Here is a 23,966-nt window from a genome sequence, read left to right as displayed (position 1 = left end):
TTTTTGTTTTTCCCAACTAGAACGTGAATTTTCCGAAGGCAGAGACTGTCAGGTTCACTTCTGAATCTCCCTTGGTTCCTAGCAAAGTTCCTAACAAAGTAGCTACTTCATAAGCATTCCCTGAACTGTGCTGACTTTAGTCTACTTTGGCTTTATGGCACCTTGTTTTTTAACCTCAAAAAACCCCGAAAAAGCAGAAAAAAAGGAGAGAGAGATGAAAGTTAAGACTAATGAGGAAAAGAACACAACAAATATGTAAGATGCATAAAGAATGGCTCCATTCTTTGCATTCCTGCTTTGGAATGCTCACTGCTGATGATCATACAATATGTTCATTGATTGTTATTAGTGAGAAAACACACAAAGGCAGACAATGTAAAAATCTACCACAGATCATGCGAAAAGTCTATGAGATTTAGGACTATTCTCAAGGTTACCTTTTCCTTCAACTTTAAGGGTAAAAGTAGTACCATCAACATTTCCTCTATACTGGCAAAAAATCAGTATCACTCTCAGATTGAGTTGATGATCTGCTGGGAGGTTTTTGGGGGGATACGTGTATACCTTTGGAAGTTGTGTATTTCAGACTTGATGTTGGTATACTTATTTACTGACAGTGTCTAGAATACATAGATTCCTCTGAGATTAAAGGGAAGACACAGTACTTCCGTTTTCTGTGCCTGTAATGAATGGGATGGTTAATGAAATTGGTGGTGCCTCTTATCAGTAAGCCAAGAATCCAGATTTTATTGCATTATCTTAGGCAATCTGTTTCCCATCTTCCACTTTCCTAGCTTGGAGTTTACTCATCCATGACAATTAGGTCAGCTGAATAGCATCTATGTTAACCTTTGGCAGCTCATACTATTGATCAAAATATGAAACTTATCAACTTAACCAGTTTACAGTCCTAAACCACTAATATGGTCGCTCAAGTTCTTGCTAACAATTCCTTCACCAGTTTCCCTTCAAATGAGCTCTTGGTTCTCATCCTGACTTGTACTTAGTACCACTGTGTTTTAGTAGCTATACCAGAAATTTCTGAAAGAAGGTCTTCAGAACCTTGTTCATTTTATGTATTTTTGGGGGGGGATGGTGGTGGTGGTGGTGATTAAACTTAGGGCTTTATACACACTAAAAATGTGCCCTACCACTGAGCATCACCTCCAACTACCAGATCTTATTTTTATATATTTATTTAGAGCTTATTATTCTTCCTGGTCTGCCCTTTCAGTATCTTCTCCATGGCTGTTAATTCCTTCAGGGAAAGACCAATAATGTTTTAAACAGTGTAATGTAATATAATTTACAAACAGGCAAACATGTCTTTTGAAGACTATGAGCACAGTTCACTATGTTTCTATACTCAGCAAAGGGTGGGAATATTAAAGGGCTGACAGTCACGGAGTTCTAACATAGGACGTAGACCATGATGCTGCTTATGTCCACACAACTTGTACCATGAACTACTACCATCATCTGCAAAAGCTTAGCCTTGGTTCTTGTCTATTTCTTCATTAACACTCCTGCTGAGAGCTTAACTTGAGTTTTATTCTCATGTACTTTACGATTAACCTGTATCTATTTTTAAAAATTACACTCCTTCTTGGGCAGGCTCTTTGGCTTTCCTATTCTAATTGCTACTTTTCTTGACTGAGGGATTTAGCCTTTATAGTTACTGTGAAAAAGGAGATGACCAGAAGAAATTCACCTTTAAGTGGTAGCTGCCCCTAACACACAGAAAGCACTCATTCAAGATGGCTTAAAGGAGACAGTGATTCAATGTACAACTAGAAAATAGAGCAATTCAATGAAGTATGAAAGGATTTTTTCCCTAGTAACTCCTTCAATGTCACTACTTGATTGATTAGTATATACTTTATTTATTTTTCCAAACTGGCTATTTTTGGCAGGCAAAAAGGTGTGAAGCAAGAGGGCAAGGGCATGTTGGTTTTAGAACCCCTAATTATATGAGTGCCTGCTTTTTTAAAATTAATGCTTTGATTGAGCTATTTCTTTTTACTTTTTCCTGTTAAGTGCACGAAAACTTAGAAGTCTTGGTTCAGCAGCAACCCAAAAAGCAGAACTGCAAACTTGCACATCAAAAATGAAAGAGGGAGGAAGCGCACCATGATTCGGAACAAAACCCCAAACAGACTAGAACAAAAATACAAGAAGCAGCAAAATCATTGACCCTAACTCAGCATCTTCAACAAGACAGGGAGGTTAGTTGGTTAAATATTACAGTGATCTAGTGGTTACTATTGGAGCTTTGAGTGTTTAAACCTTTAAGAATGCACATCCGGAAGCGGCACATGTAGAGAAAACATGGTAGCCAAGAGCTATGTGAGCTACTACTGCCTGAGCCACCCTGCTCCGATCAACATGGATTTCCAGAGCTGCTGTTCTATGGTAACTCTCGGTGGGAGAGACAAGGAAATAGAACATTTTTAGAAACCAAGCAAAAAATGGATGGGAATACAATACCTGGAAAGTTTATCAAGCATGTTGACAAGTTTCATGGCTTCATATTCTTTTTGTTCTTCTGTCATTTCATCTATAGGGTTTGGCATTGGTTCCTCTAAATGACCAGTGATAAGATTAATGCTACAAAAAGAAAAAAAAGTTATGCTGTATGTTTTAAAATTATGCTCTTTCTATACTTTTTGGTCCAAATTTTAAGTTACAATAAGAAAGAGTATAATAGCCAAAAATGGCAATAATTTTTATAGTAATTTTATGATATATAACTATGTAAGAATTCTTTTTAAAATTTGACTTTTAAGTTTACTTTGGGAAGTGGGCTATAGTTAGTGTTTAAAAAATTAAAAACTGACTTGCCAACTTTTTTTAAAAGGCATGATTGATTGCTTTTAAAAAATATCAAGTTTGATTGGTGCCGTTTGATAAATGTCCTTGGATGCACAACTTATTCATTAACTATAAGGGGACAAATGACTTCAAAGAAGGTAAGATGAGGAAATCTACTTTGTAATACAGCATAAAACGAATATGTAAAAAAAAACTGGAAAAATGATGACAGAAAGGCTGCAATCTAGAAATGAAAGCATGCCAATTTATCATCTCAGGAAATTAGTCCATTAGTGAGACCACAGATAAGTGTTTAAATAATAAAAAGATAAAGCAGAAGAACAATTTTAGTTAGATTTGATCTGTCCTGGATTTAATAAAAAAGGAATGTAAATCTAGCCCACTAAGAGACAAATAAACCATCTGAGCTTTCTAGAAATGGATTTAATAGAGTATTTATAATAAATACCTTTTACAAATTTTGTAGGAAGTTCTAATACCAAGTTACTTCTTTAAATTATAGCCATATATGTATTTTTTACTTCTATTCTTTTTTTAGTCAATTGTGGGCTTGAACTCAGGGCCTAGGCGCTGTCCCTGAGCTCTTTTGCTCAAGGCTAGTGCTCTACCACTTTGAGCTGCAGTGCCACTTCTGGTTTTCTGGTGGTTTGTTGAAGGTAAGTCTCACGGACTTTCCTTCTCCAGCTGGCATTGGACTGTGATCCTCAGATCTTAGCCTCCTGAGAAGCTAGGATTACATGCCACCAGCATCCAGCTGTGGCCTCTTTTTCTTTCTCCTAAGGGTAGATAACTTTCAATGGCTGCTAAATATAATTTAAACTTTTTTTTTTGAGCCAGTAACAGGTTATAGAATTTTCTACCAGCTACCAAGTTTAGATAGTTTGTTTTTAATTATCAAAATTAAAATATCCTTGCAAGTAACAAACTGTTAGCCATGTGTTTAAGGTATAGAAACACGTACATTTTAAAAGTTCAGGCCTTCAAGATTAGCAGAGGAACCAGTGGGTCAAAGTATAACTAATGTGGGATGTTGGAGCTTGGGGTAAACTGGAGAATAGTGCCAGTCTGCATGTGAAAGACATCATGTGGGGCCAAAACAAAGACAATTGGGATCAAGAGGATCTTCTGGTGGCCAGTGTGCAACCATTTGAGACTTTGGCTTGCATGTTCCTTTCTTTGTTGACCTTTGCTTAATTGGAGTAAAAGCTACCCCATAGGGTACTGTTACCTAATTGCTTTAGATTTCCTTTCCTTTTTCTACATTATTTAAAGGCTTCATGATATTCAAATTCTTATGGAAGGCTCAGTGCTCACCATCCTTAAAACCAGATTTAAAATCTGTGTTGTTATTCTTTCATAATTTAGAGCTGTTTTATTTTTTAAACTGGTTTCCTTTAGAAAACCAATATTGAAATAGGCAAGTGGAATTGCTCTGGCAAAAATGAAGATCGGTCCAGTTAAAGAGAAGAAAGATTTCAAGAACTCATTTAGTGTGTCCCTTATCTGACTACCTTAAGGCATTTTCAGGAACGGTGAAGTTCTGAAAACCCTCCCACTGATTCTTAGCCTTAGATATAAATTAGAATCACTTGGAAAACAAACACAAAAAGGTTGGGCCTTATCTTCATTCAACTAAATCTGCCTGCCTATTAAAGGTTTCCAAGTGTTTCCAATACACAGTGAGGTTAAGAACCACTGACCTAGGAGTACCTACTTCAGATATTGCTATTTCTGTCCTTCTCATGAAGATTAAGGTGGCCTCAAGTTAGAGGGCATCACAGGAATGCTGAATGGGTCTCCGCATTTCCTCAGAGTCAAGAACAAGAGGACTCAGACAAGACTTCTGAGAACTATGGATGTATATTCAGATGTCATAATGAAATGAGGTTCTACCACCCATCCACACAGCTGATAGGACATCTGTTTTTACTGGTTTCTCTTTTGCTACCTGAAGAATTAGAAATAAATTAAACAAATGTGCTTTTTATAGATATATATCCCTTCCCTAACAGATAGGCCTTCCAAAAAAGTTTAAGTGAAGGCAGATATATAACCACCATGTTTCTTTCCTACTGAAGAGAAAACTTCTCAAATTCAGTGGGGGATATGTGATTAGAAAAAATCAGATCTGTAGGTCTTTTCAGAATATAATGACATTAGCACAAACTGCCATGTGCCTCGTGGAAAATCATGTGTCAGGAGGCTACAATGGTGCTATTATGGACTGTACATAGCACAAGGTCAGATATAAATTCCTGGGTTAGGACGTTCTTATTCTTTACTTGCTTATCTTAAAGGAGTTTAGTGGAAATGATGTTCCTTTTCTATAAGCTGACCTCAAATCCTTTGGCTGGTAAATGGCTTAATGGCTTGCTCTGGAATGAGCTATTAAGTAACAAAATGCCTCTCTGGACATGAAATCTGCAGCCACTGCTTCTTACAGAGTAAGAACTCATCCTTCACCCACAAAATAAAATACTTTAACCCTACAAAGTCACTTCAGGAATCCAGAATTCATTTAAAAACACATTTCTCCCTCAATGCATAGAAGAAAGTAAACAGACCCATATTAAACACAAGACACTGAATTGTGCCACTTATGGGGAAAAATGCAGTCAGCCCTGTCTCTCTTCCTGATCTCTCTTTCAAACCAGACTTTTACGTAGTTTTCCTCCCAAAGAGGAAGAAAAAGAATTCACCATAACGACAACAATGTAAGGGTCCATCAAATCCATTACCTGGCACCATTACCAAATACCTGGTGGCACCTTTACATCACACAGTGTAGTCTGAGACTTAGCTTCTTAAGTTTCAAGATCTTACTTAACACTATGAAATTCTGGGGTTATTTTATTTTATGTCAAAACCCTGAGCCTAAAGTAGGTAGACATTTTATTGGGTAGTTATATTTATCATGGTTTCTTCTATCTTGTCTCTGTTACATTCTCCCATCTAGCACTCCAATACTATGATTATTTATATCAGCTAATTTGTGACAAACAAGTGTCTAAACTCCTGTGGAAATGTCATGAAATATTTTACTACACAAGATCATTATATGAACTGACAACGGTTATAGGCCTCTGAGCAAATGAACAGATGTTTTGTAAAAGCCCCCAAATAATTTCAAGGCTTTCTTCAAATTCTTGCCTTTTTTCTCTTTTTGTAAGCCAATATCTAAAGCCATTTAGCAAAAAACAAAAACAAGGAAACAAACAAAAAAAAACCTCCACACAGTGTTCCTTAGCTGTGAATTAAAATTAACTTCAATCTTTAAGAAACGTGGCTTAAATTTTACTTAAACCCTGTGGCACAAGAAGGGACTTATGGGGTAGATTGAGAGGGACAGATGAGAATGTTGAAAGGGGTAACACTGATCAAGACGCAAGGTATTTATACACTGCTTTATTGAATGGCAACTCCCAAAAGTCAATGAACTTTTTTTTTTTTTTTTTTTTTTTAAAAGAAGAGGCCAGGTACTGGTGGCTCATGCTTGTAATCTTAGCTACTTAAGGAGACTGAGATATGAGGATTATACGTAGAAGCCAGCCTGGGCAGACAAGTCCCAGAGTGTGACTCTTATCTTGAACTACTCAAAAACCGGCTGTAAGTTCAAGCGCCAGAACCACCACCACAAAAAAGGGGGAGGACTTTTTATAAAGCAGGAAAGGAAAAGAGGGACCTAAGCTAAGAAGGGATCTCAGCTACGCAATTCCATTGGCTGCCTGCCATGTGAGAATATAGGCCCTATCTAAACTTTCAACGTTCCCAAACGTTGAAAAATCCAGATTTTCATCCAAAACATCTGAATTATAAATGTTAGTAAGTGATTAAAATTTTTAAAGAGATACTTATATATAAAATAGCAAAGTCACAAACCAAATACCAAACACTACATGGGACAAACCAAATAAAATGTATTTGCAGGCTAAATCTGGTTTACATGCTAATAGTCTTGCAACCTCTAGGAAAGGGATCAGGAATCCCTGACATTTTGTAAGCCAGGAAAGAAGGGAGCAGGTGTGTGAGAAAGAAGATGCTATATAAGAATGAAGCTGAATATGTCTTTCCAGGACAAACCTCCTCAAGATTCTTGGCTTCCTTCATCCAAATAATACAAAGAACAAGTAACAATATCCTGCCTTTCTTTTTCTTTTTTCTCTTCACATCCTGATTTTCTTGGAATTCCATGCCCTGAATACTGCTCTTTAAGTAGATGTGGAGATTGATGAAGGTAGGAAACGTAGTTACCACGGTATCCTGATCCTTAGAAAGGGCTGATTGACTCAAAAACTCAACTTACTCAAAAATTAATTCATCTAGCAAGCACTTACTACATTTAAACTGCCGATTATGCAGTTTAAATACTTGACATTACTCCCAATGAACAAAAACAGATTCAAAGAAAGTCCTCTTCTCTCAGAAGCTTATCTCAGACTTACTGAAATAAGGAAGCCTGTGCCATGGTAAAAGGCATAAATGTGGTGACAAAACTGAGCACTGGAAAGCAGTGTGGAGTGGAATGGTAAAGTCACTACCTCTTCCTAAGGGACTTGATGGACTGCATTTAGGAGGTAAGTGAGCACAACTTGAAGGAGGAAAGCGAAGAAGCCACAGCATCATCTGGAAGATGCTAAGTACTCCACACAGGTACGTTCAGTGCAGAGCCTCAGGCAGGAGACTATCTGAAGTATTTCACAAGAGGTCAAGTGGTAAAGACTTAGGTGTGCTGACGGCACAGTACACCACTGTCCAAGACTTTGGATTTTAGTCACTATAGAGGTTTGAGCAGTTGACATAGTCTGACATATTTCATGAGGATCACAATGACAGTTGTTGAAAACAGAATGAGGAGGGTCAAAGGCAGAATCAAAAGACCCTTTAAAAGGAAAATAAAGATCCTAGAGGGTTAAAGGTATGGCCCAGTGGTAGAACACTTGCCTAGAATGCTTGAAAGGCCCTGGTTTGATTTTCTCAGTACCAGGGAAAAAAAAAGAAACAAAAGAAAAAAAAGATCCTAGGGAGAGAGGGAAAAAAACCACATTAGCTTAGAAATACTGCAATAAGAGATGTTAAAATTCTGAATATATTATAAATATTGTGCTAGAACTATCTAACAGATGTATGTATGTGAATTTGCTGAATTGGAATGAATCAGGGATATTAAGAATACAAATACAATTTTCTCCCCTGATTGTGGGGCCTGAACTCTGGGCCTGAGTGCTGTTCCTTAGCTCTTCAGCTCAAGGCTAGTGCTCTACTACTTCAGCCACAGCGCCACTTCTGGTTTTCTGGTGGTTTATTGGAGATGAGTCTCATGGACTTTACTGCCCAGGCTGGCTTTGAACCATGATCCTCAGATCTCAGCCTCCTGAGTAACCAGGATTATAGGCATTAGCCACCAGTTCCCAGCTAATAGATACAATTTTGGTTTTTATCAAAGTAAGATAACTGTAAGTTCAAGTTTCTGAGATAGGGAAGCTAAATGAAGGTCAAAATCATCTCTCCCTCTGGTTTGCTTTGAGGTACAACATAACAGCAATTAAATCACAAGGGCTGACTTCATATCCCTTAGGACAGCTATTAAAAACACAGCAACACATATCCCTTGGGAAATATCAAGCACTGTGAGGCTATAGAGAAAAAGAAACCGCTGTGCACTAGTTATCTATGTAAAATATTATAAAGTCCCTGCAAAACTGCATGGCAGTCTACAAAAATCCAACATTCAACCACCATGTGATCCAGCAGGAACTTGATTGGATATTGCAACATTCTGGTTCAGAGGCATTATTCACAGCAGCAAAAAGAAGGAATCAACCCAAGTGTCTGATGGATGAATGGATAAACTGTATGGCACATACTATTCAGTCCTAAAGTGGGGAAAAATTGATACATGCTGTAACATAGGCGAACCCTAAACACATTCTTAAGAGAAAATAGCCAATCTCAAAAAAGGACAAATATTGCATTTGATTCCAAATATATAAGGTTTCTAGATTTCATACAGACAGATCAGTGGTTACCAGGGCCTAGAAGGACGGGGTACAGGTAGAGAGCTTCACTGGGGAGGATGAAAAAGTTCCAGAGAGAATGGTAATGATTGCATAATAGTACAAACATACTTAATACTGCTGATTTTACAATTAAATTTTAAGAGCATTTTATACCCCTTAAAAAAAGGCAAAGTGAGCCTAGGTATGGTGTCCTTGTAATTTCAGTTCTAGTGAGGCTAAGGCAGGAGGATCATGAATTTGAGGCCACCCTAGAAATTGAGAGAACTCAATTTGTGTGTGTGTCTGTGTGTGTGTGTGTGTGTGTGTGTGTGTGTGTGTGTGTGTGTGTGTGTGTGTGTGTGTGTGTGTGTGTTGTGTGTGTGTGTTGTAGGGCTTAAACTCAAAGGCTAGGAGTTGTTCTTGAGGGTTTTTTTGTTTTTTTTTTGGGTCCGGTCGTGGGGCCTGAACTCTGGGCCTGGGCGCTGTCCCTCAGCTCTTCAGCTCAAGGCTAGCACTCTACCACTTGAGCCACAGCACCACTTCCGGCTTTTTTCTTTTTGCTTATGTGGTGCTGAGGAATCGAACCCAGGGCCTCATGCATGCAAGGCAAGTGCTCTACCACTGAGCCATCTTCCCAGCCCAAGGGTTTTTTTTTTTGTTCTTGTTGTTCAAGGATAGTACTCTACCACTTAAGCCATAGCACCACTTCTGGTTTTCTGGTGGTTAACTGGTGATTAAGAGTCTCAGAGATTTTCCTGCCTGGGCTAGCTTTGAACTGCAATCCTCAGATCTCAGCTTCCTGAGCAGCTAGGATTATAGGCATGAGCCACCAAAACCCTGCTTGAGAGAACTCAATTTTGAAAGAACAAATACCACAAATGCTGGTAAATTTCTGGAGATAGCACACATGTAAAAAGTGGCAAGGGTTTTGTTTTTTACCGGGGTCTTTTAGTGATTTGAATTTAGACATATTTCAAGAATGCTTACAATAATAAATTCCAGTTCCTAGAAATGCAACTAAGTCCTATTATGCATAAATACATCATCACAATCCAAAATGGGCAAAGAGAAAAATCTTCAATTCCTGGTTTCTGATTTCATAGTGAGTCCCAGGCCAGCCTGGTCTACACAGACCTTATCTCAAAAAGCAAAACCAAACCCCACAAGAAGAAAAAGCAAAGCAATTAAAAAAAACCCAAACAAATAAAAAAATGAATTTACTACTTTTGAACAACAATAACAACAGCAACAGAATCCTCTAAACATCAGAAGCTCTAGAGTCAGACTACCTGTGACACCTGTGAACTGTTTACCCTGGACAAGTGACTTAGGTCTAGTTTCCTCACCTGTAAAATGGTAATAATTATTATACCTGAAAGACTTGTTGTGAAGATTAAATTAGGTAATATTTGTAAAGTTCTTAGAGCAGTGTCTTAAACATATTAAGCATTCAGTAAATATCAGCTATGATTATTAACATAGCTGAGGCACTTCCTGAGAAACAGCAATGAAGAAGAGCTCCCATGCTCTAGGAAGTGATTAACTTTACTTAGTCGTCACCATGGATATGTAAATGCAATTTTCATTAACAACATCTAAGAGTTTTGTGGGTTTTTTTTTTGGGGGGGGGGAATTAGAGGACACTTAAAAGTGTGGAGGGCAGCTTCACTGGCTTTTCACTGTTTGGCCTCCCCTGCCCCCCGCCAGTCCTGGGGCTTGAACTCAGGGCCTGGGTACTGCTCCTGGACTTCTTTTGCTCAAGGCTAGCATTCTACCACTTGAGCCACAACACCACTTCCGGCCTTTCTTGTTTACGTAGTACTGAGGAACCGAACCCAGGGCTTTATGTATGCTAGAAAAGCACTCTAAACCACATTCCCAGCCCCAATTTTTTTTTTTTTTGAGGGGCTGAATCAGGAGTCTTTATAAAAGCCAGCACTGTAGAGGGATTCCATGGTGACTCAAAGAGTCAGGAGGCATGAGGCATGGTGCTAGTTTTGTGGAATTTGATATAACTAAATCCAGATATGAAATATTGTGAAGAATTTCTGGTTTGTGAAAATGTCTCAAATAATTTGAAATTTACCATATAAACATAACAATGATTTCATATATTAAAAGTAGGCTAAATAATGAAACCATATCCTAATCCAAGTCTTTGTATTAGCAAAGAATTATTATAGTTATTTCTATACATGATATCATCCTTTCTTTTATTAAATATTTCCTAAATATTTACCATGTATCAGCCACACAGAATCTAAGACACACACACACACATACACACACACACATACACACACTTACATGAAAATAAAAATTTATCTTAAAAAACACCAAACGAAAACTGTAGGACATCCTTGGGAACCTTAAACTAGATCTTTATCTCTTAATCTATACAAAAAATAAATCCACAATAAATCACAGATCCGAAATCTAAGATTTAAAACTTTGAAACTATTACACAACAACACAGGGAAAATATGACTCTAATTGCTTAGGATGAAGTGTAAGAATTGACAAACGGTTGCATCAAATTAAAAAGCTTCTGTACATGAAAGGGAATAATCTTTAGATTCAAGAGAAACCCCACAGAATCAGAGAAAATCTTTGCAAAATATTCATCAGGCAAAAGGTTAATATCTATAATATACAACGGAACTAAAAAAAACACAAAAAGAACAAATAATCCAATGAATGGGCAAATACATTAGACTGTTCTCAAAAGAAGTACAAATAGCAAATAAATACACCAAGAACTGTTCAATATCCTCAGACATAAAGGGAATGCAAATCAAAACAACAATGTCATTCCATCCCATTCTAGTTAGAGTGGCAAAAAACAATTAAATGTTGGCAAGTATTCAGATTAGGCCATGATGCAAATCAGTAAGATGGTTCATCAAGCAATTAAAAATAGAAATACCATATGATGTTTCTATACCAGTTTTAGCATATATTTAAAGGAATGTAGTCAAGATATGGTACCAAGTGCCCCCAAACTGATGAGTGGGTAAAGAAAACATGGTACACATATACAATAGAATTTTTACTCAACCACAAAGAAAAACAAAATTATGTCATTTGCAGTAAAGTGGATAGAACTGGAGATCATCACATTGAATGAGGTAAGCCAAGTTCAGAAAGACAGATAATTATGTGTTCACTCCTACCTATGTGGAATCTAGACCTAAAATAATAATAATAATAGTAACAATAATAATGGTATTACATAGGTGCTAAAGGGGAACTGTTCTAGGCCTGGGGAAAGTCAGTGAGTAGGAAAAGAGGAAACAGAGAAAGTGATGGGGATGACTATTTTAAGTATAATTATATGTATGTGTGAAAAAAAGTACACTAAAACCCATCAAAAATTACCCAAAAGGAAGGATAAGGGAGGGCAACAGAGAGGGAAGTTAAGAAAGAGTAGCACAAAAATTCAACACATAACCTAAAATTAAGATAAGTAGGGAAGGTTAGGAGGGGTGGGTGAGAATGTTGAAAGGGGCGACACTGATCAAGATGCACTGTATTCATAAACTGCTTTGGTGAATGGCAACTACTTAAAGATAATAAAAATATTCAAAAAATAGTCACACAAAAAAGAAAAAGTAGCAGAAAAGAGTAAATTGGATCAAAGTAAATTAGATACAAGTTGTAAATATCGCAATGAAGCCTTTGTACAATAATTTATGGTAACAAATTATTTTTTAAAAATCTCCAGAAAACCATCTTAAATGATAATATCTATATAATTAAAGGACCTTTTAAATGTTGCCTGATAGGTTCTTTAAAAATGACATCCATAATATAAAGAGTATAGAAAATGAATGGTTGTGAATCTATAGGAAATAAAAACTAGAGAAAACCTCAGTACTACAATTCATTATCAGATCTGGCCTCTTGCTGGCTACTAATACACATTAAAATACAAAAAACCTTAGAAAACTCAATTTTGAAAGTATAAATATCACAAAGGCTAATAAGCTTCTGGAACTAGTATACAAGTCACAAGTAGCAATGGCTTTATTTTCAATTACAGTCCCTCACCAAGTTGAATTTGGATGTATTTCATGAATGCATATAGGCATAAATTTCAGTTTTAAAAAATGCTAGTTAAATCCTATGAACGGTCACAGGCCAAACTGGGCCAAGGGAAAAAAAAAAATCTTCAAGTTGTGTTTTCTAGGTCATTTACATTAAGAATTATTAAAAACAAAGAAACTGCTTGCATAACCCCCAAAAAATGAGACACCTATGACGAGACTTAAGCAGCATGACAATATCGTGACAAAAGGAACAAAGCACCTTTCCTTGTGCTAAACAAAATATCTGTTAAGGAAACTAGCTGCTATATGCATATGACCATATAAAATGATGCTTATTGAAATGATTATACTGTTTGTAGCTATTTTTTTCTTTTTTCCCCTTTGATTTATTATTTCTTGTTACTGTTTCTGATTTCTGTACCCTTTGTCTTGTATATAAGTTTATCTGATTGGGGGAAGAAAAGGGGAATCACAGAAATGGTGGGATAAAGGGTAAATATTTAACGGTGATACATAACAGAGGTATGGGGGAGAAGTGGGAGAAAATGAGGAGGGTTGCAACACTGTTCAAAAAGAAATGTATTCATTAATTATGTAACTAACTATTCGTTATATCATCTTTATAATAAAATTTAAATTAAAAAAACACAAAAAGAAATTAGCTGCTGCCACAGCTATAGCTGAGATAAAAACACCCTAAATAAAATAGCCCTGAGTTTATTTATTTAGAGAAATGATTTTAAGTTTTGGACATAATTATGAACTACTGTGAGTGTGAAGAGTGTCAGAAGGTGTCCTAGGATTCTGGTTAATTTTGGCTATCTCTTCCTCCTGCTTATCCTCCATAAAATGGCCATTTAAGGACTACCCTTTTTACCCAGCCTGAAAGCCACTGGTCTCAAAAAAGCCAAATGCCATTAAACATGCATCTTTCAACTGATGTTACAATGGTATACAATCCCTGCCAGTCACTTAGATAAACTTTAGAACTAAACTTTATCTGAAAATTTAACAAAGATGCTAGAAACATACTAAAAATCTATGTGGCCTGTAACATGACTAAATGAGTATACTCTGAATGTGCTATCTGCAGAATGTCATTTCCACTCCATTACATAATTTATTTTGACACAAAAAAGAAGTTCTGTAATATTAACTGTCTCCCATAGTCTGAATGTAAGCTCCATATAATTCTTGTAAAGGATTCCAGTAAAGGATTATAGGTTACCTTGGTGTACTAGTCAGAATCCACTTACATGTTGGATAGTGGGACTAGGGCCAACTAGATGAAGGGTAATTTCTGTTTCTATTAATACTAGCAACTATTGTGAACCAGTGCATCATAAAAGAAAAACAAAACTGAGAACTTTGACTAGTGAAGGGCAGTTTGTAGAAGGCAATCTTTTAAGTCGCTGACTTTATAAGCTTAACTAGATTATCCATGTGACCATATTGTTATTTTAAAAGTCACACTAAATAAAATCAACAATATACAGTGAGATTCAAAGATAGCAAACCTCCATATCCATGAATACTTAGGGTTCTCTATCTTAGTGGGCTGCTTCCACATGCCCTAGATTTCAAGGACTGTCTAATGTATTCTCTGCCTTCATTTAAAAATATGACTTTTAGCTGGTTGTGATAGTGCACACTAATGTGGACTAAACTTATCACTAACGTGACTAGTTAAGCCTTGGAGCTTGGATTAGCATGGATAATACAGTGAGATCCTTGTCAAGAGAGGGAGGAGAAGGAGAAGGGGAAGGGAAAGTGAGAGAATAGATGAAAAGGAAGAAGGGAAGAAAGGAAGGAAGGAGGGACAGACACCGACTTCTCAAGACATCACTTTTCAAATGGTACATTTTTGAGTCTCAAATGAAGAGACATAAAATATATCTGGCAAGATATCTAAACTGATATAGAAATATAGTTTATAGAATGAAAGGATCAAGAGCTAACAAGAACTGATTTAGAATAACCACTTAGAGAAAGAAAAATAATTCTGTTACTTCAAATTCACTCTATTCATTCTGGAATACTTTATAGAAAAAAGCCTATCAACCCTGACAGTGCCATAGGGAAAGGGTACATCTCACTAACATTTAGTAACAGAGCTCAGCAAAACTGAATTCAAATGACTGCACTTACTTTACTAGTGGAGATTAAGAAACTTACCTGAGAGTAGGATTGGAAGGGAGGAAAGGACGGGGAGGGAACAAAGGAAAGAGAAAGAATGGAAGAAGGTGGTTTGTTTAGAAACAGGAACTGTATAAAAAGATATAAAGAATTATTATCTTTAATTTGTATGCACTGACTTAGAAGACTTCAATGTTTCTGGTTTGCCCATTTAGTATGTGGTCACACCTGTCATACCTGTTAACTTCCTAAGTGTATGTCAGATTAAAACCCAAAGTGGGGCCACACTTCATTACTTGTGTTAAATTAATGTGCCTTGCTCCATTACTTTTTGATATGTAAGGAGTTTTATAAAAGGGATCTATTATAATGTACAGAGCTTACATTTAGATTTCTAACAAAGATTTAAGACTCAAAGAGCCAACTTAAATACTTGGTCTTTGGTATACTTTCTAGAATCTCAATCTATGCAAAGGAAGTCAAGTGGTAAGTAATAATACTTCTAAAGCAGATGGTAAATATCTAAAAACACCAGCTCTCTTGGTACTTGAAAGATGAGAAAGAGCACTGTGAAAATAGCATGCAGCAGAACATTTCTTGAAGTGTTAACATTCTTCAATCACCCAAGTCACCTATGGAACCAGCTATGAAATTGCCTCTAAAAACACCATTAAATGGAAAGCATCCACGTCCACAAGAGAAGGAAACATTGGAAAATGAAAGACGAAGTGAAAGGCAAATAACCAACTCAAAAGGCACAGCTAAGGTTAGGTGAAAAAAAACTTGATACTGTACTTTGGTTTTGCATTTTTGTATTCTTCAGTGTCGGTGTCCTCATCTTCTGAGTACCAATTATCTCCTCTTCCTCCAGCCAAGAGGCCCCTGGCCGCCAACAGTCCTGCAGCATTTCCATAGCCAGTGTATTTCAGCAGGCTATCCACTGCAAAACAGAACAGGGTTTATTTTAGACAGAAACCTTTGCACGTTCACCATCATCAACCACTCATCTACAGAGGGAAATGGAAACACAGCCAGGCCATTGGCGAAAGCTAATCTGATTTCAAACCTTAGTTAAAAAAAAAAAAATCAGTTTTAGAGATAGGAAAGGCCACCTTGAGGTTGTACCAATATGGCACGTAATATACAATCTTTCACCTTTTGTAGGAACCCAAGGGAAAAGGTATTAGAAATAAGAAAAATTAAGGATATAGCAAATAGTACAGATTTTCTTCAAAAGGGAAAGTCAGCAACAGTATGTAGACATGGAGATTAAGTCTAAGAGCTAGACTGGTTATATTTGAGTAAATGGTAAAAGATAAGTTACAGTTCTTTGAAATGTAGGAATGGAGCTAAGAACTATCTACCTCACAAGTTAACACATGCAAGATTTTTAGCAAAGTATCTAGAATGAAGGAAACACTCTTTTTTTTGTTAGTCATGGGGCCTGAGCTTTGGGCCTGGGCACTGTCTCTGAGCTCTTCAGCTAAGGCTAGCACTTTACCACTTGAGCCACAGCACCACTTCCAGCCTTTGTGCTTATGTGGTGCTGAGGAATCAAACCCAGGGCCTCATGCATGGAAGGCAAGCGCTCTGCTACTGAGCCACCTTCCCAGCCCTGGAAACATTCATTTTCTCCCCTGGTAATATTAGGTAAACTGCAGAAAACAAAACAAAGGATCCTATCCATGTATAAAGGCATAGTAAAAATTGCATCTGAAATGATCATTAAAATTCAGACCATTTCCCTCAAAATGAAAAATAAAGCTGGGGAAAACTGAGTGAAGTGCACTAGAATGACTGGGGCTTGGCACTGGTGGTTTATGCCCATAATCCTAGCTCGTCAGGAGGCTGAGATCTGAGGATCAAGGTTTGAAGCCAGCTTGGGCACTAAGTCCATGAGACTTTTATCTCCACTTTGACATCAAATGCCAAAACTAGATGTGTGGCTCAAGTATGTAGAGTGCTAGCTGTGAATGAAAACGTGGAACCCCAGTTTAAGCCCCAGTACCAGCACATATACAACATACTAGGAAGAGTATGAATATGGCAAATATTTTAGGACAGAGATGTTCACTGAATAAGGAATGAAGGGACAAATAAAGGTAAGTCTTTTTATATATCTTTCAAAGAATATAGATAATTAATGAAATCTGTACAAAAGGATATATAATAATAATGTTAGTTGATTATTGAGATTTAAACTAATTGTTTTTCAACCTTGAAACCTATTGGTGATCTTTTGGGTAAATATGTATTAATAACGGGTACTGGAAAATATCATATCAGAATTTAATGAGGGACCACATGCTTCCTCTTGCTATGAGTGCCTTCTGTAAGGTACAGTGATTTAGATAAATTAGATGAATGTTTGATATAGTCTTTTTTGGGGGACAGGGAACTCAGAGCCTTGTGCTTTCTAGGCAAGTGTCTACCACTTGAGTGAGATCCCCAATCTCTTTTTGCTTTAGTTTATTTTCATGTAGGATCTCATATGCTTTTGCCTCAAACCTCCATCCTCTTGCCTCCCAGTAGTTAGGATTATAGGCAGTGTACCTACCGCCATTCTAAGCCTCCGGGTATTCTTAGTATTCATGGAGGACAGGAATGATCTTAATTACATAGTCAGACTCAAAGTCTCTGAGGACAAACAATTATAGATGCCCTTATTGTAAGCACTACTGATAAGGCTTATTTTTATTTTCTTTTTTGTGTATGTGTGTTGGAGGACAAAACCCAGTAGTTTTTGAAAAATAAATAAGGCTGTTTAATGGTTCCAGAAAAATAAAACTTACTGAAATTATTCAAGTATAAATTGGAACAATATGGATAAGTGGCTTTGATTAATATACCTAAAAACAAGGTAACAATTTAAAATGGCACAAAATAGCTCAAGATTAAGAACACAAAGGATATGAAAAGCGAAAAGAGGTTAAATAAAAGTGAACACGATAATAAATAGTTGTTTTCTTATATAGGAAATTCTGGAAGCTAGCTTATAGTACAATTCCCTAGTATTTATGTGAAAACAGTATTTACTGCTCTTTTACTGGAACAAATGTGTCAACTTGTGGCAGGCAGTGTATGTTACAAAGATGATTTAAGATATACTTTGCCTTCAAAATGGGTAACATTCCAGCCAACAGTTCTAAAGGCAAATGAATTTTGGTAAAGAGGAGAAAATACCTGAAAACGGACAGTAGAAAAGGAGATAAATGCATTACAAAATTCTCAGTAAGAAATACTGAAAGAAGTATTTTTAGTTGCTTTCTTTTGGTGCTAGTATTGGAGCTTGAACTCAGGGTCTCATGTTCTTGCTCTGCTTTTTCTCTCATTCTGCTTTTTTGCTCATAGTCGTAACTATCACTTGAGCTATGTCTTTGGTTCCAGCTTTTGGGTGATTAACTGGAGATGAGTTTTTTGGATTTGTCTGTACAAGCTGGCTTTCAACCTTGATACTCAGAACTCAGCTTGGTGAGTAGCTAGGATCATAGGCATGAGGTTGTTTTGGGTTAGTTTTCAGTCTGTTTTAAAATGCACGATGTAAACTGGGCACCAGTGGCTCATGCCTATAATCCTGGCTACTCAAGAGGTTGAGATCTGAGGATCACAGTACAAGCCAGCGTGGGCAGGAAATTCTGTGAGACTCTTATCTCTAACAACCAAAAGAGTTGGAAGTGGGGCAGTAGCTCAAGTGATAGAGCACCAGCCTTGAGCCAAAGAATCTCAGGCTGAGTTGAAGCCCCAGGACTGGCACAATAAAATTAAAATAAAACGGACCAAATAATATCCTACTTGTAACAGGAAAATAGAAGAGGAAAACTGACTGAACATGGATGTTAAGACGAGCTGCTAAGGCAAAGAAAAAATTTTTTTGTTATTGTTGTTGGTCTTGGGTCTTGAACTCTGGGCCTGGGCACTGTTCCTGAGCTCTTCAAATCCAGGCTAGCACTGGAGATAAGAGTCTCACAAACTTTCCTGCCCAGGATGGCTTTGAACTGTGATCCTCAGATCTGAGCCTTCTGAGTAGCTAGGATTACAGACATGAGTCACTGGCCCTAGCTAAAGAAATTTTTGTTAAAACACACACACACACACACACACACACACACACACACACACACACACACATTCACACACAGTATATCTGTTTTTTGTCATAGTACTCATCCATGGAGTTACGTGAAAATGCTGCTGAAATGAAACAGTTCAGCATTCATTCTTTCATCATTACTTTACTAGGATGCTAGAGGGCACTATGAACTATGAAAGCAATCTTAGCAGCCCTATGCACTGTCAAAACTACACTGATAGTCACAGTGTTAAAAAACGTGGATTTTACTACACTGTATCAGAAAAGCAAGAATGGCTGAACTAGATTCAATCTAGAGTCCATTCTCCATTCTCTACAGAAATCTTTCCTTCTAGTCAGTTGCAATTTTTAGAAACTCATATTAGCTGTTTCCACTAACTACTAGTATCTTTACTTCAGTCTTACTGTCTTTCCATTTCTTATTCTATACACTGTTAGAATGTCTTTGTAAATAAGAACAACAACAACAAACAGGATTATAGTGCAAAACCTTAGGTACTACAAAACAACAAAAAACCAAAATTGTTTTACCCTCCTGGCTTAAATCCTCTTATGTTTTCCCTAAAGAGTAAGTTCAAGTTCCAAATAGTCTACTGCCTTCTTTTCTAGCTAGTCTGCACTATAGTTTCCTCACATATTGCACAAGTCTCTTCTCTGTACCTAGCAGGACTATTTCCCATTTCTTTGTCTCCTGAAAGACTCTGACTTCCACAACACCTAATTATTGTTCATTCCCTCATCTATATGGAGGTAGTACTGGAGGCATTCCTTTCTTAGGAGTTTATCACAGTACAATGAAATTATTCCTGTACATGGAAAAATAGGCAAGATAGCACATTTACTAGGCTGACTGCACAGCGTACAAATGTTTGTCCTTTCATTACACATTTTAGGGCACTTACTGTCTGATTCTTTGTTAAGCATTGAGGATATAAAGATGCAAATAAGGCATCATCTCCAACTTAAAGAAACTCAATGTCTAGAACACATGCTCATACATAAAGAGTTACAAGACAGCAAATGTCAAAAGCACTTAAAATATAGATATGTAAAAATGGCACAAAGGAAGAATGATTAACACAGCTTAGAATGGTCAAAGGAGCCTTCACAGAGATGGTCTTCAAAGATAAGCAAAGTTCACCATGCTAACTAACAAGGGGAAAGGAATTCCATGAAATGAAGCATTAAATATGATCAAGCAAGGAAGTATAACATGGGAGTATGAGTAGAGAAGTAAGCCAGAGTAAGTTCTATGTTTCTGGCTTTAGACAATGAAGCCTTTCATGGAGAAAGTGACTAAAGGGAAAAGAAAAGGTTTAGGGACTGCAGACAATGCACTGAACTTTAGCTAGGAGATAGAAATACCTATGAAAAACAAGTGTAGATGTCAAGTAAGCACGTGGCTAAGTGGGACAGGTTTAGGAGAAAAGCTGGGGCTAGAGACAGATAGATTTGGGAACCTGCTCAGCCAACAGAAAGCAGCAGATGCTAAGTGGAAGTTTGAGTTTGCTCAGAGCAATGAAAATTGAGAGCATGTCCAGAAGATGACTTGAGAGAACAGCAGTAGATAAAGATGGAATTGGAAGATGGAATTGGAACAGGGCTTGACAAACGAGATTGTGCAAGAAATCAAAGGACATCCAGGAGTGTGTGATAGCACAGGACAAGGAGAGTAGTCAAGTGTCAAATGTTGTAAGAGCTAAAGTAATATGAAAAAAAAAAAAAAAAACCCACTGCTTTGGAAAACTAGATCATCTGTGGCCTTACTGAGAGCATTTTCAGTGGAATTTAGAAGGTAGGAAATAGCAGTGCAAAGCAAATTCTATTGCTACTGGAACTTAGAAGTAATTTCCCGACTTTGCAACAAGTTGAAGCCTGAGCAGAAGTAAAGACACTAAAAAGAAAAACCAATTAGTCTGAATACGTCAAGATGTAAAGGGCAGTGATATGAGCAATTATGTAGGGTAAAGAAAGCTGATAGAGATTTTTAAAAAAAGCAAGAATAGAGATTAACAACTGATGGAGCAAGGCTTTTTGGAAGACAGAAAAAGATACACAGGAAATGGAGATTTTAGTTCTAAGCTAGAAAGACACCTATTCCTTTGATTATGCTGATTTTTTTTTCCCACCATGGGGCTTGAACTCAGGGCCTGGGCACTGTCCCTCAGCTCTGCAGCTCAAGGCAAGCACTCTACCACTGAGCCACCTTCCCAGCCCGACACCTATTCCTCTGAGACTGAACTAGAGAGGAAACTAAAATTTAAATGTGGGGCTTCAGTGCTGTAATTTTCTGGTACCTTAGCACCTACCACAATGTCTGGCACTGGAAATTAGTAAATCTGTTATAGGGTGAGGGGTTGGAGGAGGCAAGGAATTATTTTACAAGTCATTTTCTTTTGATTAAACTATGTAAGGCCTATTTTAAAATCATGTATAGCCCAGCACTGGTGGCTCACACCTGTAATCCTAGCTACTCAGGAGGCTGAGATCTGAGGTTCATGGTTCAAAGCCAGCACGGGCAGGAACATCCCTGAGACTCTTATGTCCAATAAACCACTAGAAAACTGGAAGTGGTTGTGTGGCTCAAGCGGTAGAGCGCTCACCTTGAGCTAAAGAGCACAGGGATAGTGCCCAGGCCCAGAGTTCAAGCTCCATGACCGACAAAAAATATAAATAAAATAAATAAAATCATGTATAGAAAATACATAATCTGTGGAGCAAAAATACAACATTTGTTATATTGGGCTCTACAGAGCAAGTGGGAAGAATAAGAACAAGTTCATCTCTTGGTCACTAAAGGCTGGAAATGTGCCTGGCATAGATGAGTATTTAAGACACTCGAGTGAGTCTGTCTTTGTACACTCTTCCACTGCAAGACTGCGTGCTTCCCATGTCACCTCATTCCAGTTTCCTTTGTTGTTGTTCAGCCTCCTTTGTTGTTCCTGTGTTACGAACTCAACAGGTTTGCTGCTTACTATCTCTACTGTGTTGTCTGACCTTTGAACACCGATCAAACTATCTTTACTTTTAAGTTAGTTTTGCGTATCTTTCAAGAATTGGAAAATTTGACCACTTTGACAAATTATTTGAAATTTATTTCATTTGATAATTTACCTCCAAATCCAAACTTTGAAACCTAATGATTTTTTTTTTTTTTCCCCCAAAAGCAGTTTATTTGTTTAGTACCAGTCCTGGGACTTGAACTTGGGATCTGGGTGATGTCACTTAGCTTTTTTCCTCAAACCTGATGCTCTGCTACTTGCGCCACACCTCCACTTCCAGCTTTTTGCTGGTTAATTGGAGATAAGAGTCTCATGGACTTCCCTGTCTGGGCTGGCTTTGAACCCTGATCCTGAGATTTCAGACTCCTGAGTAGTTAGGATTGCAAGCGTAAGCCACTGGGATTCCGCTCCCAAAGAAGTTTCCTTAGGGAAGCAGGCTTCTAGTTTATCCCCCCAAATATTGGTCTCTTCATTTGATACCGAAAGTTACCCCTCTCCCCAAAGGAGCCAATACCCCCTGTTGGGTGGGGGTGTCTGCAAAGGATGGTGTTATGCCCCTGGACTTTCCCTCAACCCCCACTCTGGTTGAGGGCCAGTGGAATATTTTTTTTTTTTTTTTTTTTAGATTTTTTTATTTTATTTATTTATTTTTTTTTATTGTAAAGCTACTATACAGAGGGTTACAGTTACATGAGTGAGGTTATGAGTACACTTCCTCTTGATCATTGTTACCCCCTCCATTGTTTTCCCCCCATTCCCTTGCATGCATGAGGCCCTGGGTTCGATTCCTCAGCACCACATAAGCAGAAAAAAAAAAAGCCGGCAGTGGTGCTATGGCTCAAGTGGTAGCGTGCTAACCTTGAGCTGAAGAGCTAAGGAACAGTACCCAGGCCCAGAGTTCAGGCCCCATGATTGGACACCACCCCCCCCTCCAAAAAAAATAGAAGACACTATAAGATGGAGACATTTTACATAAAAATCCAGTGTTTTAAATTCTCTTTAAAAACTTGGTCCAGGGGCTGGGAAGGTGGCTCAGTGGTACAGTGCTTGCCTTACATGCCTGAGGCCCTGGGTTCGATTCCTCAGCACCACATAAGCAAAAAGAGAAAAGCCGGAAGTGGCGCTGTGGCTCAAGTGGTAGAGTGCTAGCCTTGAGCTGAAGAGCTGAGGGACAGCACCCAGGCCCAGAGTTCAGGCCCCATGACCGGACCCAAAAAACAAAAACAAAAACAAAAAAACAACTTGGTCCATCTAGTAACAGTTGCCATAGTTCCTTCCTGATAACAATCAAAGAATTAAACAGCAATGTCCCCTTTTCAGTATCCTATAGTGCTCCTGAACGAGTTGCTTAAGTGTTGGTGTTCATTTGTCATCCTTACATCTGCTTCACTTGATTTACTTTTATTATGACTAGCCTATTCGAGTCTATGACTCTTGCATACGAAAGTAAGTAACATATAGCCAGAGACTTTATCTTGTATATTTCTGTAATCCTAGGGTCTATCTAGCTCAAAAAAATGTTTTATGAACGAGTGAAGGTTGATTCTAAAAAAGTTTGTAATTCAATTGGAAAGAAAATCAGATGATTATATATGGAATTGTCAAAGTTCAAATAAAAAATATTACTGTGCTAATCAAGGTTGGCATTGAGCCCCAAACCACAACTATGAAACTTCATAAATGTTAGGTTGAAGAAGGAAACAAAAACCAACCATTTCAAATAAAAAAATTAATGGAATTCACTTACAAATGCATATACTATATCTGCTAATAAGCTGTGACACTCACTAAATCATCAATAATGTAATTATATTCACCAGTATATTTACATATGTATTTTGCTATGCATTCAGAGTTACAT

At 37.5% G+C, this 23,966-nt stretch overlaps 1 protein-coding gene across 3 annotated transcripts in view; it reads right to left on the bottom strand.

Annotated features, from left to right (window-relative positions):
* Ric8b (RIC8 guanine nucleotide exchange factor B) overlaps positions 1-23,966 on the bottom strand; it is a 104,973-nt gene that overhangs the window by 14,171 nt on the left and 66,836 nt on the right. For 2 of the 3 annotated variants that reach the window (XR_006149518.1, XM_042693246.1), the window contains exons 8-9: positions 15,809-15,953; positions 2,488-2,607 (exon numbers count right to left, since the gene is read on the bottom strand). Coding sequence is in view for 2 of the 3 variants with exons in the window: in XM_042693246.1 (XP_042549180.1) it covers positions 2,488-2,607; positions 15,809-15,953 (265 nt within the window). In the remaining variant the exon portion in view is untranslated. The remainder of the gene's footprint in view (positions 1-2,487; positions 2,608-15,808; positions 15,954-23,966) is intronic. The other variant, XM_042693248.1, reaches the window with a different exon arrangement.

Source organism: Dipodomys spectabilis, unplaced genomic scaffold (genome assembly GCF_019054845.1).
Source record: "Dipodomys spectabilis isolate Male_0828 unplaced genomic scaffold, ASM1905484v1 ptg000163l, whole genome shotgun sequence".
In the NCBI taxonomy this organism is placed as follows: domain Eukaryota; kingdom Metazoa; phylum Chordata; class Mammalia; order Rodentia; family Heteromyidae; genus Dipodomys; species Dipodomys spectabilis.
This window is presented reverse-complemented; position numbering and strand designations above follow the sequence as displayed.